The following is a 15405-nucleotide window of genomic DNA, read 5'->3' on the forward strand; positions in this document are numbered from 1 at the left end:
CATTAACGGATACTCTCGTCGATAACAAAAATAACTCCTATTACGTCCAAGACAGTTTTCAATTTACCTGCAAATACTTCGTTAAAAACGTGAGTCTCTCTCTAGGTTTTGGCCTGATTAGTTTCGATGTGGTCTCATAGTGCAGAGACATCTCTTAGAAATTGGTCGTTGAGAGTAAGAACAAATGAGCAATTAGGGCTTAACATTTTATAATTGCTTACCCTAATTTAAAACATAACTCACTACTCATTAAGGGAAAATTTTATAAATATACATTTCAATTTTATAGGGTGGATATACAGGGTGGACCATCGAAAACTTTCCACTTGATTTTGTGAGCGTTTGCTGAAGAAAATTGAACAATGCTCGAGCCTGTCAATTTTAGATTTAAGGGAGACACATTCTTTTCATATTATTACGAAAGTAAATGTTACTGTCTGGCAGGGGTTCCAATGACCTTGAAAATTTTTAATGGAAAGGAGTGTCAAGTGGCACCTTGTTTTAAAACGCTCTAAATTCTCTTTTCAACGACACCAATTTTTCGCAATTTGGATTAGTAGTTTTCGAGAAAGTACGTCATCAAAAATTAAATGTCTTACTATTTTTAGTCCAGTAAATGTTGAAAATGGTCACCACCAATCTCCGTCAAATAATATAGAACCTATTCAAAGTGTTATCATATATTCTGAAGTACTTCAGGTGTTATTTTGGCGGCATTCGTGTATAATCCCCTAACGTAAGTCTTCTAAGGAATTTTGACTGTGTAGAATAAATAAAATAATAAATAAAAAAATTAAATAAAAAATAAAAGAATGTTCGACAACAGTTTGAACAGGTTCTGTATTATTGTAGGGAGGTTGATGGTGGCCATTTTCAACGTTTACTGGACTAAAAATTGTAAGACATTTAATTTTTGATGACGTACTTTCTCGAAAACTACTAATCCAAATTGCGAAAAATTTGTGTCTTTGTAAAGAGAATTTAGAGCGTTTTAAAACAAGGTGCCACTCGACACCCCCTTCCATTTAAAACTTTCAAAGTCACTGGCACCCCTGCCAGATGGTAAGTAACAGTTACTTTCATAATAATATGAAAGGAATATGTCCCCCTTAAATCTAAAATTGACCGAGCGTTTTTCAACTTGTTGGAAAAACACCCAACACTGTCTATAGGAGATATAAATCTGCCTGTTCAAAAGAAACAAACCCAACACCATTTACAGTATAGACAACCAATGAGACTAATTTATTGCTTATACAAAATAAATTAGTCATTAGTCTTTTCTTTCTGTGGGAAGGAAAAAGGGCAGGCAGTTTGAGCCTCTTCAAAAAACACACAAAATAGACCTCTCTCATACTTGCTCGTTCTTGGCCGACCACCCTAGTAAGGTCTCCATTACTTACCTTTACCACTAATAGCTAACGATTCTCATAAATATTAGCAAAAGGTAAAAATTTCGAAGAGTTTTAGTAAATGGTGGTCACTTGTTTTTCCCATAACAGCATAATTCCATTTTAGAAATTTAGTTTAACTTTGTAGTGTATGTTTTTTTTGTTTAATAAACTTAAAGTGTAACCTAGTACCAAGTGTCTTTCTTGCGTCCGGTCAGCGCAGTATAAGCTGTGGTCCTTAAACAAATCGTTTAAGGTGTAAAGAAACACAAGTGAACCGTTGGCATTATCATTTAACACGTTCACTGCCATATCGGTCTATAAGACCAAAAGTACTGTGTTTTAAGTAATAGTCGGTCCAATGGACCGAAAGACAAGTTATCGCTCAGACCAACTCAGTCCATAAGACTGAGTTACAAATTTGATCCTCCTTAGTTTGTAAAATGTTATTTTTTCAAAATTTTACTAGATTTTAGACAGTTATAATGTTTATAACATTATGTCAAAAATGGTTTCCAGGACCAAAATTTGAAAAATCGTATGACCTAAAGAGCAATACAGTAAATATACCATCGGCAGTGAACGTGTTAACTGTGCCCCCTTGTGCTTGGGGTGAGACATCGAGTGCAAGATCTCAACTCGATCACAACTTTCTCCAGCAAACGCTCACAAAATCAAGTGGACAATTTTCGATGACCCACCCTGTATCGTCGATAATCTGCTTAATGATTGCCTGCATGGTGTTAACTTTCAGATTTCTTTATACAGGGTGACAATTTAAAACTTTAGAATGGCTATGCGCGGGAGGCAAAAAATATATAAAAAATTCCTCGAACTTGATACCTTCAATATCAAGGGGGAACCGAAATAATACATTAGCCAATTCGTTTTCATTTACTCCCTCATCCCCAGCCACCTCCACTAAGTAATATTAAATGGCAACCCCCTAGTTGTAATACTTTCTCTTGAAGCTCTCAAAAAATACTTTTCGATAGTATCCTACAACGCTACGCTTGATCAAGTAATTTAATTTACTGGGAGATGCTTTATTAAACTTTTGTCGATATTTTGCTGACATCCGCTGTAAACTTGGACCATTATGGCGGCCATTTCTGTATAAGCGGAAATAATGCTCTACCGAAGACACTTTTTCTTTTCGTTAATGATTTTTAATTCGAATTTACCTGCAGCGCAATCTTAACACGTCAACTGATGACAATTAATTCAAATATGACAAATGTATATTACGTAAGCGACTCCACAGCACCCTTTGTTTCGGCACTGTTTATTGACGTATACTGTTTAACAATTCCATGGACGGGACCGATTTGATGAACGAAAATATCAATCGTTTCTGCACAGGGCTTCGTTCAAAAAAATGAAATTTGGTCTTATTTATGTGGCTGTTAGACTCAACCATTCAAAATCCCCAGATTCTGAGTAAAAAGTCGGAAAATAAGCTTCGCCCTACTTCAGTTTAGAAGAGAAATTGTGAAGGTGTATTTGACAAAGAATAAAACTGCGCCAAAACAAGGAGGTAAGCCAGCAAGTTCTGCTTCCAACAGATTATTTTGCGGAGTGTCTGATGGTACTAGATTCGATGGCCAAGGTCTCTTATTAGTGCCTATTTCGCAGGACAAAATAGTTCGCATTCCGCGTGCCGGTGAAAGTTGTAGCTTCACAATGCGTACAAAAGGTGAATGTAGGACTTTGAAAAAACTGTAATTTAATTTTTTACACAAATATACAGGGTGTCCGGAAAAAACGTGTACAAAATTTGACCATATATTCTTTGGTCAAAAGTAGAACGGTTCGCGTTAACTTAGTTATATCCGAAATTGCTTCCTTTAGCCGCTAGAGATCCTTCAAAAATGTCTTTTTTTAAAGGATTTTCCTATTTTTTCGGAAATGCGTTAATCAATTTAGTTCATTTTTGGCACGCGATAATGCGTCCCATAGTTTTACTATTTAGGGGTAGAACGAATGTTTTAGATACTTGAAAAGTGTGAGAGGTATGACGTCATAAGTTGAAGTTTATTCATATTTTTTGTGTTAACAATTTTATGACGTTAAAATATTTTTTATTTAGTAGGCCAATTACGTAGGAAGTTAATAATAATTAAGTATAATGTATTTATAGAATATGTTTATTACACTATAACATTATACACAGTTGCGTGTTCAATTTTCTCTCATTTTGGTTTCAATTTTCGACGCTGCCACTAAGTACTGGAGTTGCCATGCCACACCGACAATTAATTACTAAGAAAATACTTAATTATAATATTTATTCACTTATTTATTTATAGTTTATTCATAATGACACTATTTGATATCCAAAAATGTAGTTATCTTGATCAATCAAAAACTCCGACCTTGATGGGTTAATAAAGGGACACCTTTATTTTCTGCGTTTTTATGTATTTTTATGTTTTTTATTTATTAGGTCGTAAAATAATTTACCACTGGATTCTGCACGTAAAAACATTTATCATTCAAGCGTTTCGTCAACAAATATGGCGCAGCTACTATAAATTATCATTGATAATGACCAAAATTTTCTACTGACACATTTTATTTTATTGACGCATATAATCATGGCAAATGTATTATTGCACCTGTGCTACACTAATTTTGCTAATAATTATCGTAAGCAATCATCTATGAAGAAAATACCGACCGAACCTGATTTGGCATATACAGGATGTTGCTCCATGACTCGAGCTATAGATTAAAGGTAAATTCCTTTTAAGTGTATTCGAGGAGTGGGAGATCAATTTTTCGAAGAATTGCCCCAACCTGAGGAACTCAAGAGGCAGAAAACCCTGATTTTTTTTTTTATTGTTTTCCATAACAAACGAAAAATTGAACATTAAAATAAGGCCACCAGTCTCCCAAACCAGCATTTGCATTAAAGTTTGCCATTAACTGTTTAACTAAAAATGCGAAGGTAAATCACTAAATATCTATTAAGCATACTAATGTCCAAACTTGCCCACATACGTACCTCAAAGTAGTATATTCTCATTCTGCCCGTCTCATGCGGTTCTGAGGACAAGGTCCAGTGCACTAATTAAACTCGAAGTCGATTTATTTCCTGAACAGCACATATAAGAGTATAACATTGAGCATTTCGCAGGTTCAAGTTCATTCTTCCTGCGGTACCTCACAGCATAGGTTCCGCAACGTTAGTCATTACTTAGTTTGCATCTCTTCGAAATAGTTGCAAAATTGGGTATTGAATATTTGTTATTTTTTATTTGTTCTGTTGCACCAACAACTAAAAAAAAACTAATCTGAACTAAAAAAATGGTAAGTTAGTAAAAATTATCCGGTTTCTTTGCGAGTCCAAGGGCTGCTTAATTTTTTGTTCTTTTTTAGATTTGCAAAAAGTCAATAAAATCGATTTTGGAGGAGCCCAGCGCTATTCAACTAGAATTAATTTTAAAAGATATTAACGAAACCAGTGAACATCAGTTGAAGCATAATGAGAAGTATATACAAAATTGGATTAGTTACCAGACACATTTTCCGAAACACGTTGGTATGTAATTCTATATTTAAATTTATTAGGGTGGCGTGCACCCCCACCCTATAGTTAAGATAACTTAATGAGGATTGTGTCGGATATTGCTGGCTCTAGTATTAAATATTCCGTCAGATGTGATCGATTTAACGGAAAATTACACATTTTGATGAGACAAGTTTAAGCTTTTAAGGTATCTGTTCTCTTTGGACTCTAGGGAATAGAAATATTATCGTTTTCTTAAAGAGGTATTCCAGTCTTTAATTTATTATACAATATACAGGATGTTTCATAATATTATATACAAAATTGAGAGGGTGGATCGATAGATGATTTTAGGAAAAAAAATCATAAGAACATCGGTTTGTTTTCGCTTCCTGTCTAAAATACAGAGTGATAAAAAATGTTTTATAGTTTTTTCCTAATAAATCCGTTCCGGCATTAAATATTTTTTGAAAATTGAGAAGCATAAAATAAGTGGGGGGCGGGAGCATTTTTTAAGGGGAAAACGATTTTTTCAATTTTACTAGTGGCGCCCCTATTAATGCGACCCTTAAAATTTGAAACAAAAAATATGATACGCCCCTGGGTTTTTAAAAAATAAAAATAATTTTCCCAATAAACCACATATTTTCGTGGAAAAAGGTCTCCTGAATGTTTTTCTTAACGTTAATTGTTTTCATGAAAAAAATGTTTAAAAAACGTGATTTTCCACTTAATATTGAAACTACTAGACTAAATTAGTTACATCGCATTGCTTATGAAAGAATAATTAAATAAGGGGTTGAAAATGTCCTCCACCTGTAAAAGTATACGCCTCGGCTCTTTTTTGCATATTATCGGGCACCCTTTAAAAATTCCCTGATGTATTTTTTATCTTATTAAACGATTCATTTATGCAATTTCTCATTTGCAGATTATTTTTTCCATGACAACAGTTAACGTTATGAAAAATATTCAAAAGCCTTTTTTTCACGGAAATATTCAGCATTCAGAATATTATTTGTATTTTTGAAAAAGCCAGTGACGTACTTTATTTTTCACTTAAAATGTTCCGGGTCACATCAATGGAGACGCCACTGGTGAAATTAAAAACATTACTTTCCCTTTAAAAGAAGTGTCTCTGGACTTGTGTTATGCTTCCCAATTTCCAAAAAAATATTTAATGCCAGGACGAACTTATTAGGAAAAAACTATTTTAAAAAATTTATCACCCTGTATTTTATACAAGAAGAAAAAACGAGCCCATGTTCATATGAACTTTTTTTCTTAAAATCATCCCGAGATTCACCGCCGAAATTTTTGACATATTATTATGAAACACCCTGTATATAATTTATTGGCATTTTTGTAAGGCATTTGCTTCATTTTATAAGCGAATCATTAGGAATCCCGAGGAAACTCCGTGGTTTATTATTAAAGTTCTTCCGACCGTTTAAATGTAGAAGTTTCTTGTCTCTTGATGCATCTACGAAATTTATGATTTTGCAGTCGTTTAAAGGCAATGGGAAGAGTAATCCAAAGAAATAGATTTTTTAATGTGGATCGTAACAATTGCCCTATCTAAGAGCGAGCTTTACAATAGTGCTTAAAAACAAAAAATGGCTGAAATAGAGAATGAAATGAATAGGTAATATAAGGAGTAATTAAAACAGAGTTCTTAGGAATATGAACAAAACTTAAGGCGTAACAGTTTTTGGTAAAATATTCTCTTTGATCATAAAAAATCTTTATAATACTGTTTTGAGGCTACAACCTGGTTCACTAAGGTCCTAATAAAATGAAGCTGTATTGCATGTTTACTTGGGAACCATCCATGAATGAATATTGACCGACAGATATGCAATGTACATTTTTTGAGTGAGTTCCCTGATTTGAAAGGGCCACTAGTTCTTTTAATCGCTAAAACTATGGCCCTTTTACTTTTTTACTTGTAGTTGAAAAGCGTGCAAGTTTTCTTTAGAAAGGAATTCCAAGAAGAATCGTTTGGGAATTTCACCCAGATAATTAGGAGGAATATGTTGTGTGATTTAGTGGCACTTCTTTGTTACGAATTATTCTTGGCTATGCCTCGATTTACAAAATGCAAGTCCATACATTATTTACTCGTTATAAGTTTTACAACGTTCATCATCATAACCTGAAACGGTTGTGAATTCGCATTCTCCAATAATGGTAATTTCTACGGAACAGTCCAATTACTTTTAAAAAATGCGTAAACAAACAACTGCAGATAAGAAAAAGTGCTAAGGATATTGGAAATCATCGACCAAATCTGTACACTCATAAATTTTTTGCAAAGGATAAAACCTCCTCTGGTCTGAAAAATCAACTTATAGCGTTCTAACTATAAAATAATCAACGACAAGGTAACTCAAAAAAGTCCACAAAAATATAATCAAATCAAACTTCTCCGAGTACTAGAAAGTAAATGAAGTAGATAAAATTTAGCGTATATGTAGATTCAAGTAATATATCGTTAAGACAAATTTGAGTTCCTTTTTTTATAAATTTACACATTTTCTGCCATTAAAAAAAAGACATTTTGTCTTCATCTTCAAGTTCTTAGTTCTTTCATTTTTTCGTTGTGTTACAGAGTTTTGAGTGTGAGAATGCAGAGTTTTCTGAGCTTAAATATTGAGAAAGCCTGCTTTCTCAAATTTCGATTTTCATTAATGGCTGTACACAAGAGGCTTACGTACGCTTACGTCTTAAAGTTTAACACTGAGTAACTTTCTTAACCAGGCTTTAGGCTATGTTAACTATTTCGGAAGAATTAAAATTTCTTTTTTTTAGCCACCTTGAAAAATAATAGTGTTTCCATGACTCGTTTACACCCTTTTATATAAAATTAATGTTTTATTAAAAGAAATATAATTGGATAACAGTTCACAAAAAATGCAGTTTTCACCGAATAAACTTTTGTAAAACTCGAGATAAAATCGATTCCGTGTCAACACGCATAAAGAAAGCATTAATTTAATACAGAAACGAAAAACGAAAAAAAATCGACCGGATTTTTTCAAAGTTTCGTTCACCTTTTTCAAGTTGAACATCAAGGAAATATTCTGTAGACTTTAATTAACCTTTTATTGTTACCTGTCGAAGGTTCTACCGGACATGGAAATTATATCCTTTAGAAAAAAATCCACGACTACTCATTTTGAATGATAATCTTTGACACCATCACATTAGTTTTCTTTAATGAAACGGGCTGAGGTGAAATGAATAATGTGGGTTGCTATTAATTTTTGATTCTTAAACCGACACCAAAAAGAAACTTAAGTGTTCGAAAAAATATCTTTAATACAAATAATGATGAACTTGAATATTGCAAATAGCCTGAAATCATTAGACAAAAATGAGGGAACTTAGGAGATTTACGTCTTACTTGGGGAATCTAATGCTTGGAAATACAGAGTGTCCCGAAAATCAATGTCAAAAATGGTATCATGAAATTATTTGGGTCAAAAAATTAAGATTTAGGTCAAAAGTTATTTGAAGAAAGTTTCTCGTTTAGATGCTATTGGCGGTCAAAGTTCTTGAAAAAAAAACATACTTTTTGCTATATCTCGAGAATGCTTCAATGGATTTTAATGAATCCCATTATGCATTTATTCATTAGTACAGGGATTATTTTCATGTAACATTCATGTTTTTTCACAATGTGAAAGTGGTAAATTCTTAGCCATCCTCGTACAAAAATTATCAGAACTTTTCATTGGGTAGCTGCATCGTATTGGTTTTTTTTCTGATGATACATTAGCCCTTTCACCAACTTTTCTATTTCTTGGAAATTTCTCGTACGGTTCACATTTCACGTCGAAAAAAATTATTTTCTTATCTCATACAGAACACCAACTTTCCATTCCTTTGATAATTATCGACACTTGTCGATGTGAACGCTGACGTCACTTATGGAAAATGTCATAAAAATTAATGAACATTGTTTGACATTTCTTTTGAGTTCTTTCTTCAAATAACTTTTGACCTAAATCTTAATGTTTTGACCCAAATAATCTCGTGATACCATTTTTGACATTGATTTTCCGGACACCGTGTATGGTGCAAGCCTGTGTCTTTTAATAATAAATTGAAAACCCTACATTTGCGAAAATTACAATAAATAAACCTATAAATATTAGTAAAAATGCTACGAAAATTATTCAGGTTTAAAGTAAAGTTCTTGGTTTAGAATTTATGCACTTTTCCGTAAATAAGTCGGGTATACCTATTCAACGTCAAATAGTTTTTCGTTCATTTTCAACGAAATTATCAGCACTAAAACAAAAAAATATTTAATTATTTTTTTAACATGTGAGGTCCAGATGTATTCTCTAATTTCAAACTTTAGTATAAATAAAGAAAATTTGGAGACTAAACAGGGTGATTCAAAATTAAATGCAAATATTTTAAGAGAGTATTTTTGAGGTTAAAATAAGACTATTTCTTCCTATAAACCTGTGTCTTAAAACGCGCCCGTTAGGAGCTGGAGTCATCAAAAGTTAAGCAAAAAAAAATTGATTAGGACAAATTGTGACCACAGTTATTGATTAAATTCCATGAAAATGTACAAACCATTGTTTTTTTAGGTGCTCTATTCATTTTTTACTTCAAAAATTATGTGAACCCATTTTCAGAAGGGTTAGAGGAGAGTCTATATTTTGCATAGCCAACATTTTGTGTTTCCACACAGGAACTTTAAAGTTAAGAATTATCATGTAGTAGGCCATAAAACAATTTAAAATTTTGCTGTCTTGCGTTTTTTTTCGTTACAACTACCCTTTGTAAAAAAATCGTTGTTGAACGAAAATGTGGTGTTATTAAAATGATAAACTAAAAAATTTGGTGGGTTGTGACCACTGCGACTTCTCCTTATTTATTCTCTTCTTTAAAGTTTTTTCGTTTGTTTTTCAGTGTTTGTAATTATTGTTGACACTGATTTAGTTGAAATTTCCTGTTTCTTCCCTTTCTTTCTGTTTTTCGTTTCTCGAAAACGTTAACTACAAAAAAATGCAAAGGGTAGACCCTTCTCCAACCCTTCTCAAATTAGATTTACATATTTTGAAGCAAAGAATGAATGAACAAAAGCTTGCAAATTTTTATGAAATTTGATTGATAACTGTGGTTACATTTTGTCCTAATCGAATTTTTTCGCCCAACTTTCGATAACTCCAGCTCCTAAGGGGTACATTTTAAGACACAAATTTGTAAGAAGAAACAGTCTTATTTTGATCTCAAAAGTATTCTCTTAAAATATTTGCATTCAATTTTGAATCATCCTGTGTAGGTTTTTAAAAATGTAATTCTACGTTATTTTTTCAGATCCGCTATTTATTCGTACTACTCTCAGATTCAGCAAACACAACCTTGAAAAGACTAAGCAGAAACTTGAAAACCATCTCGCAGCACGACATCTTTATCCAGAAATTTACAAGAATAGATCACCGGTTTCACAGGAAATCTTACAAGCCATGAATACAGTGTAAGCATTCCTATCTTATAAGAAATCTTCAGTGATTTTCTACGTGAAAATATCCTTTCAGGAACATATCATTCATGCCAAAACTCACTTCAAAAGGCAATAGAGTAATAGTGAGTTCATTGAACCAGTATGATCCTTCAGAATTTAATACATACAATTGTGCTAAGCTTTTCTTCATGACGAGTAAGAAAATATATGTGATCTAATGTAGCGCCTATAGAATATTTACGTTAACACTCATTCACCCCCATGATGGAAGATAAATATTTGCCAAACTGGCCTGTTACTATAAGCTTACCAGGACATACATATAATGCCTAAATCAAGATCTTTGAGTGAATATACATAAGCGTATTATAGGAGTGATTATTCCATTTCAATTATTTTTCTGCAAAACTCATACTTTAAGGGATGTGTAATTGCAGAACTTGGTAAAATGTGCAAGTATAGAAATATGAATTATTTATGCATCAAAATTTTGGAAATATTAAGGAGCATTTTGGCTACAAAATGGTGAAAGCGCCTCTTTAAATTTAAACTGATCGAAAACTTGGTACATGATTAGTTTTAATACTTCACTGTAGGTCTGTTTAAAAAAAATGATTCATATTTTTCTTAGTTCTTATTAATAATCTTATTAATAATAAGTAATTTTTATTTTAGTTGATTTGTGCTTCTCTTGTGATTACATCTGCGCTGGTGATATATTGATCTTCGACACAACAAATTTCTCTGTGAATCACATAACTCGTTTTTTCGGACCTGTTTTCAAAATTATATCCGCCCTCCCTAAACAAGCTTACGCCGTTCGAGTGAAACAGATGCACTTTGTTAATGCCCCCTCAGCTTTTGTAAAAATGATAGGTTTGATTAAGAAATTATCACATCCAAAAGTGCGGGAAGCTGTAAGTTCTAATACGTTCTTACAAACTTTTACTAAAACATCTCATTTTATCGTAGATTTATGTTCATGAGAGTCCCGAACAGCTACTGGAAGCAGTTGGAGCCCAGTACTTGCCCTCAAACTACGGAGGAGAATTGAGGTCTCTTCGAGAAATTACCTTGAATGGGTACAATTTTTTAATCGAAAACGCCAATTGGTTCGAAGAACAAGAAAACGTGCAAATCAGCTGCATTCCCAAAAATGTCCAATCTATTTTTACTTTAGGGAATGAATTTGGTGTTGAGGGTAGTTTTAGGAAACTAAATATTGACTAGATTATTATTAGTAAGGCGACAATATAGAAATTCGTATTGTATACAACGAAAAACTGTGATTTTGTAATGGAAGTGAGAACTTTAAAACTTTAGCTTATATTTACTCGTACAAAGTGATTTTTGAGCTCACCGACAAAATGAGACAGACGAAAGGTGATGTCATTTTAAGAAAAAAACTTTATGTAAACATATGTTCGATTTGAATTATTTAAGATTTAGAAGACTTCAAAGTTTTCTGTATATTACCTATTTATCACTAAAAATTAGACAAAAGAGATAGTTAAAAGTAAAAACATAGTATCAGTTGTTCAAAATGTTCTCCTTTTGAAAGAATACGTGCTTTATAACGACGAAGTAATGAATTTTTCACCATAACTAACATATCTGGACGATTTTTTTTATCAGGATCAGTCATCTGTACTTTTTTATTAACAACTGCTCTCTTGTGTTAATTATCTTTTAGTAAACAATTCATTTCATATGACCTCATAAATAGAAGTCCAAAGGATTTAAGTCGGGAGATCGCGGTGGCTATGAAACTGGATCGGTATTATCAATCCAATTATTTCTAAAATGTTTGTTTAACCACCTGACAACTATCATTCCCTAACGAGGTGGTGCACCATCATGCTAGTACCAAATATTTTGAATTACATTAAGTGGCATATCCTCGTCCAGTAAATCAAAAAGTGCATTGTCCAAATAAATTCTGTAGGAATCCGCATTTAAGCGTTCATCAAGTGTATGCGTGTTGAGTAATTGTGTGAATCCTCTTAACCCCTATGAGTGGGTAATGTTAAATAAAATTGCAGGTATACGTATTCTTTCCCTACTAGATTTAAAATTTTGCAAGAGATTTAGATTTGTTATCAACATTGCAAGGTTCCAGCAAAATCATGAAGAAAATAAACAGATGTACCCACTTACGTTGGGATTGCGGGGCGGTGTTGGGTGAAGGAGAGGGATGGAACCTGGGATGGAGGGCAATCTGGTCCTGGCAGTTAAAGGGGACATTATATCTTTAACTCTGGCGATTATTTTTCTACGTGCTGATAATAAATGCAGTCCGGGATTTAAGTCTTTTTTTCTTCAGGAGATTCGTTCGTTAACAGATTTTTTGTGTGATTGGTGAAAAATAACAAAATAATAAATTCGTAACTTAAAGTATTTAATTTAAATGGATAAACAAAAACATTAACTAAAGCTTAAGACCAACGCTAAAAACGACTGATTCAAGAGCGGTCCAGAAAGCCATCAAAATGCTATATCATCTCAATCGGTTTTCTGTTACCAAAACAACACGAAAAAGCTTAGTGTCAACCAAATCTTATAAACTATGGAATCAGACAATATTACTTTTATTACTTTAACAAGATTCCTTGTAAAAAAGTGCCTTAACAATATTCTGGTTTAATCCTCCAACAGAGAGTTTGTTCTGGTATAATTTTATTAAAAAGTAAATCCTAAACACCCGGTTTTTTGCGATATTTTTTGTGAAAAAACATAAATTGAATTGAACTTTAACACTTTGAATATCTTAAAATTTTGAAAAATATGTTCTCAGACTCAAATTTCTTTATTTTCAAACAATTTGTAGTTACTGAATTGACCTACTTTTTCGATACAAAACCTACGTGGGTACTCTGAAAAGTTTTCGACCTAACAAAGATTAAAAAAAAAATTCTTGAATATTTTTTTATTTTTAATGTTCGTTGTCGGAAACTTTTCAGACCACCTACGTATTTATTATTGAATGTTTGGCCTCGTCTACTCCAAAACTTTTCATATAAAGGTCTCCAGCTAGGAAGCATTAGTCTAGACAAGTGAGGTTTACGAGGAAGTGTAGTGAATGTGAGGTGACTTCGTAAGTGATTCCCATGAGCAGAGGCTTTTAAATTTTCTAGTAACAAGGAAAGAAGAGCTGTATTCCTACCAATCGGACCAATCAGCTACTGTATTGTTTTATTTATTTTTTATGGTTCAATGAGGAAAAGTTCGAGTATTGAATACAAATCAGTAACCGCACCATCGAAGTATAAACAGTTTATTATACTACTATTAAATAAGTACATATTCGTATCTACATACATCAACTAGTTCAATTATACAAATTTAATGTCTTTAATCGTAAAATTACGCTTAATTACTTTTAAACTAACTGTACAAAAATTTTAGTATAATATATTCTACAATATCTTCAGATCAGCATCTTTGATTTTGTTGACTATGCTTTCTACTGCACCCTGGCACTATTATACAACCGATCCAGTCGCTTCAGCTGCTTCAGGGGGGTACTGAGGATCGTTTCCACCCATTCCACATCAGGTGCCACGTAACCACCTATCTGACCCTGCTGCTTACACCCTGTATCCCAGGAATAAATTCCGGATAAGGTGTATCGTCCAGATTCATCTGCGCATGCTAAAGCACTTCCATAGTCCACCTAAAATAGGAAAAGTGATCATAACTTTTTAGTTAATAACTGGGACCCCCTGTAGTTTAATTCATAGTTCCTGCCCAGTATCTATTTGGCAGAATAAATGTAATCCTTGTACTTATTCACCTTGCATTGGTCTATGACGGAAAACCCGCATAACGTGTTCGTATTATAATTCGGCAGCAACTTTTGGAAATATTGCCCCATTACTTGCTGACACTGTTCCACATCCATTACGTTTATGTCTATGCGATGCATCAAGGCGTTCTTGGCGTGCACTGAAAAATCATTTTCATTAAAACTTCTCTGATCCTTCAACTTTTTTCCACTAATTTTTACATTGTAGGATCCGTTTGCCCCAGCCAGTGGCAATGCAGTTCTGAGTGGGAATCAAGTTTGGTTCTGGCAGGCAGATTTGCTCGATATTTTTGGCAAATCTGAGGTTCTCTTCCAGAACCAGTACTGCCAGATCGTTTTGCAAGGAACCGGCTTTGAAGTCTGGATGCCGTAAGATGGCCGCTACTTTGACGATTTGAAACGGTAGAGGTTCTTCGTCAATTCCCAGTTTCCATTCACCACCTTTGATCAGTACGTCTGAAGTCTGCAATCTGCGAAAATGATGCTTTTATGGTTGAGAATGCGGTTTTTATCAGGTTAAGTTCAGGTAAATGACTGATTATTCTTATGTAAATTTTTTAGCGTGTTACCCCTCAATACAATGAGCAGCAGTTAAAACAGCATTTCTTCTGATAATGGCACCTCCGCAAAGTAAACTTCTGTTGGAGTCTCTGAGAATCATCGCTTGCCAGGAAATTTCGGCAAAATTGGCATCAATGGGAACCTGACCTCGAGGACTGGAATTCTGGAAGAAGTAGATAATTGTGGATTTTATGGAGTTACTAGATAGGTAATTGAAAAAGAATTACCAAATGTCTGGTGCCGCATTCTCCAGTTGCTCGCTTCGTCCTTCTTATAGAAGATCGCGATATGCGATTATATTGAGCTGAAAAAAAAAACTATTTTGCCAAAAAGGACCTTTATGCATGCAGTAGATAATGGATATTTCTAAATCATCAAATTCTTAGTTTAATTTAAATAATTTTCTGGTTTATACTCTTTGAACCACATTTCTCGGTTACCTACTCAGAGAATGTTGTTCTGCCATACTACTACTATGTTTTTGAAAGACTGCATTTTTCCACTGATTTATATACGTGGCTATACCAGTAGTATCTTCTGTACGTATCTCTTACTCTTTCGCCTGGGATGATGACATTGTAATGCCAAAATTCCATACGAATCGTTTCAATCAATTCTCAGGTCGCGACTTGACTTGTAAATACAGTAA

General features: G+C 33.4%; 2 protein-coding genes across 2 annotated transcripts in view; one reads left to right on the forward strand and one right to left on the reverse strand.

Moving 5' to 3' along the window:
• The first annotated feature begins 4095 nt into the window (after positions 1-4095).
• On the forward strand, positions 4096-11712 carry LOC136412724 (alpha-tocopherol transfer protein-like). Its single transcript, XM_066395894.1, has 6 exons — positions 4096-4128; positions 4773-4935; positions 10243-10402; positions 10464-10585; positions 11066-11307; positions 11363-11712. Exons 1-6 carry the CDS (start codon positions 4096-4098, stop codon positions 11618-11620), a joined length of 978 nt encoding a protein of 325 aa, XP_066251991.1. The 3' UTR covers positions 11621-11712.
• A 1938-nt stretch (positions 11713-13650) lies between these two features.
• LOC136412726 (mucin-2-like) overlaps positions 13651-15405 on the reverse strand; it is a 37937-nt gene continuing 36182 nt past the window's right edge. The window contains exons 21-25 of the mRNA XM_066395895.1: positions 14984-15060; positions 14765-14919; positions 14397-14665; positions 14184-14335; positions 13651-14063 (exon numbers count right to left, since the gene is read on the reverse strand). Coding sequence (XP_066251992.1) covers positions 13854-14063; positions 14184-14335; positions 14397-14665; positions 14765-14919; positions 14984-15060 — 863 coding nt within the window. The 3' untranslated portion in view covers positions 13651-13853. The remainder of the gene's footprint in view (positions 14064-14183; positions 14336-14396; positions 14666-14764; positions 14920-14983; positions 15061-15405) is intronic.

Source organism: Euwallacea similis, chromosome 12 (assembly GCF_039881205.1).
Source record: "Euwallacea similis isolate ESF13 chromosome 12, ESF131.1, whole genome shotgun sequence".
In the NCBI taxonomy this organism is placed as follows: Eukaryota; Metazoa; Arthropoda; class Insecta; order Coleoptera; family Curculionidae; genus Euwallacea; species Euwallacea similis.